This window comes from Epinephelus moara, chromosome 6, assembly GCF_006386435.1.
Source record: "Epinephelus moara isolate mb chromosome 6, YSFRI_EMoa_1.0, whole genome shotgun sequence".
Classification (NCBI taxonomy): Eukaryota; Metazoa; Chordata; class Actinopteri; order Perciformes; family Serranidae; genus Epinephelus; species Epinephelus moara.
The window spans coordinates 44,910,216-44,912,973 of record NC_065511.1 but is presented as its reverse complement, the minus strand read 5'-3'; the positions used below and the strand labels follow the sequence as shown (position 1 = coordinate 44,912,973).

The window sequence follows — 2,758 nt, the reverse complement described above, 5'->3', positions numbered from 1 at the left end:
GGAGGTGGTGGTGGTGAAGAGGTGATCCAGGTCAAACACGGCTGTGTCCTTGGCATGAATCCAAGGCGGGTCGGTGTGTGACACATGCTCCTCATCCTCCTCTTCCTCGCTCTCCATGACGTCCGGTCCACGTGGGTTGCTAGGCAGCAAGTGCTCCGTCTCAGCCGAATCAGGGCTGAGCTGGGGCGGGGCCGCCGCGCCTACTTCTTCCAACGCTGGGATCATCGTTTCCTCGAACATGCCGCTGCTCTGCTCGTCCTCCTCGCCGGCGCGGGGGATCCGGCCCGCCCTCGGGGTCACAGTGTCTGGACTGGCCGAGCTGCTCGTCCCGGTAAACTTGATGACAACCTCACTGACCTTGACGGGCCCGTCCTCCCTGCTAATCAGGGAGGTGACATTGGTTGTGTTGCCCGGCTCAGTGGCATTGGTCCCAACGATGTTTCCTGCAAACACACAAAAAACTTCATCAGTGCAAATATAAACAATATTTATATATTTTTAAATAAATTTTATACATACAATATTTATATAAACAAATTTATATACAAACAATGTTTATATTTATTCATAAACAATATTTATATATTTTTAAATACATTTTATATAAACAATATTTATATGTATTTGCAAACACATTTATATAAACAAAATTCATTATTATCTATGTGTAAACAAGTGGAGTTTAAGCTTTAGTATAATAAAAAACGTAATCTCTCTGATTATGTTTTGGATGGGGGGGTTGGCTGTACACTTTTCCTTCGGTCAATGACTTGTCAGAGTGTGACTCGTTGACTCGAGCAGAAAGCAGCTTTACGGTCGCTCCGTCTTTGGATTAAAGGAATAATACACTAATGTAGTTGAATGGTGAGGAGGCAGGATTAGGGATTATGGGGTTGCACAGGGATGGATTGGAGAGATTTTGGGGTTCCCTGCAAAGGGGGGTGGGACACATTCAAACGAGACAGCGTCACAGCCAGGGGCAGAAAACACTGATTCAGGATTTTTAATGCCTGTCTCGATAAAACTCAAATGCGGTGTTGGGAGGAAGTTGCTGCCTTTGTTGTGGTAGTCAAGTAACGTGAGGTCGTATCTGTTTCAAGAAAAACAAAGTTAAAGAGAAAGCAGATGACGGTGGGTGTTCTGAGAACACGGCCCTTCAGCTACTCCACTAACAACCTGAATTCAAACTTCCTGCCTGATCTGAAAACTCTGCCATCACACAGGTTAGACCCTGTCCACTGTGATGCTGGGCTTTGCACCGGCTAAATTTGAGGTGCAACCGCCACTGCGATGAGCTCTGTCTCCCCGCTCTCCTCTGTAGCTTCTCTTTCAAGAATCGAACACACCGAGCTGACGGTTGGACGGCAGTGAGCATCGGTCGCCTTTGTCTTTGCGGTGTATCCCACACTGTTTGCCCTCACTGGCTCTTGTTTGCATTTTTTCAGCTAAATCAGCATGTTGAATCAGTGACAGCAATGGAAGAGCCAGTCGGTGAATGACCTCCCTCTGACTGTTGAGCTCAGGTGAGGAGCAGAGGAGCGTCAGTGAGTAAAGGAGGAGCTAAAGTCCAGAGGGAGTGAGACCAAAACCAACTTGTTCCATTAGGTCAGATTATTTTTCTCTTTAGCAGAAATGTTTCCTGATGGTTTGTGTTATTGTTCACTGGCACACAGTAAATATGCTCTGATTGTGTTGTTCATGTGCTAACTGGCATCAAAACGCTCTTCCTGTTTCCCTTTTTCAATGATGAATACAGACGACCGCCGTCTGCTGCTGTGGAGACTTATTTCCTCTCAGTAAGCTGTAACGTTATAGTCCCCTGCTGTAACTCTGAACTCAGGAGGCGCTGTTAGTTTTGTCTTTGACCTGAAGAGTATCGACTCTGTTTTACCAAGATGAGAAGACAACTTAGTGCTCTGACGGGAGTCATTTTTCTACCTGTAGGTTGTCATGATGTGAAAGTAGGAGAGCTGAATTATCTGTGTAAAGAAACAGGATGACCTCATGATGTTAATATATAACAAAAGAAAAGTGGACCTAAAACACTTCCCTGTGGGACCCCACCTGTTTGTGGTGGTGGTGAAAAGAACATCGTTCCATTTGCATCATTCATTTCATCTCTGTCTATCCGTACAGATGTCTTAGCCTCGTCAGAGAATTTACTTTGTGGAACATTTAGATGAACATCACCAGGAAGCAAAACTTCCTTCCTGATACACTGCGTCAGGTGGAGCAAACAGGTATCTGAACACAGACTGAGCTTTGGTCTTTAATTTGAATTTGTGTTCAGGGAACCAGTTTATGATTAAGGTTACACAGGGAGTAATGACTTCAGCAGCATCTCTACGATCCACAGGGAACATCATCGTCATCTGATGCTGTGGATTCAGGGCTTTAACTAGTCTTAAAACGTATAGGAGGCCCCTCCACAATGCCAAACCAAACTATTACTCAGCATTAATAGAAGAAAACAAGAATAACCCCAGGTTTCTTTTCAGCACTGTAGCCAGGCTGACTGAGAGTCAGAGCTCTATTGAGCCTTGCATTCCTTTAGCCCTTAGCAGTAATGATTTTATGAGCTTTTTTAATGACAAAATTCTAACTATTAGAGGCAAAATTCATGACCTCCTGTCCTCAGATAGTACCTATCTAACCTCAAACACAGCTGTAAGACCTAATATATATTTAGATTGCTTCTCCCCAATTTCTCTTCAAGAATTGACCGCAGTGATTTCTTCATCTAAATCATCAACGTGTC

General features: G+C 44.4%; 1 protein-coding gene across 1 annotated transcript in view; it reads right to left on the bottom strand.

Annotated features, from left to right (window-relative positions):
* LOC126392488 (chondroitin sulfate proteoglycan 5-like) overlaps positions 1–2,758 on the bottom strand; it is a 48,232-nt gene that overhangs the window by 26,687 nt on the left and 18,787 nt on the right. The window contains exon 2 of the mRNA XM_050047899.1: positions 2–443. Within this exon, the coding sequence (XP_049903856.1) occupies positions 2–443 (442 nt within the window). The remainder of the gene's footprint in view (position 1; positions 444–2,758) is intronic.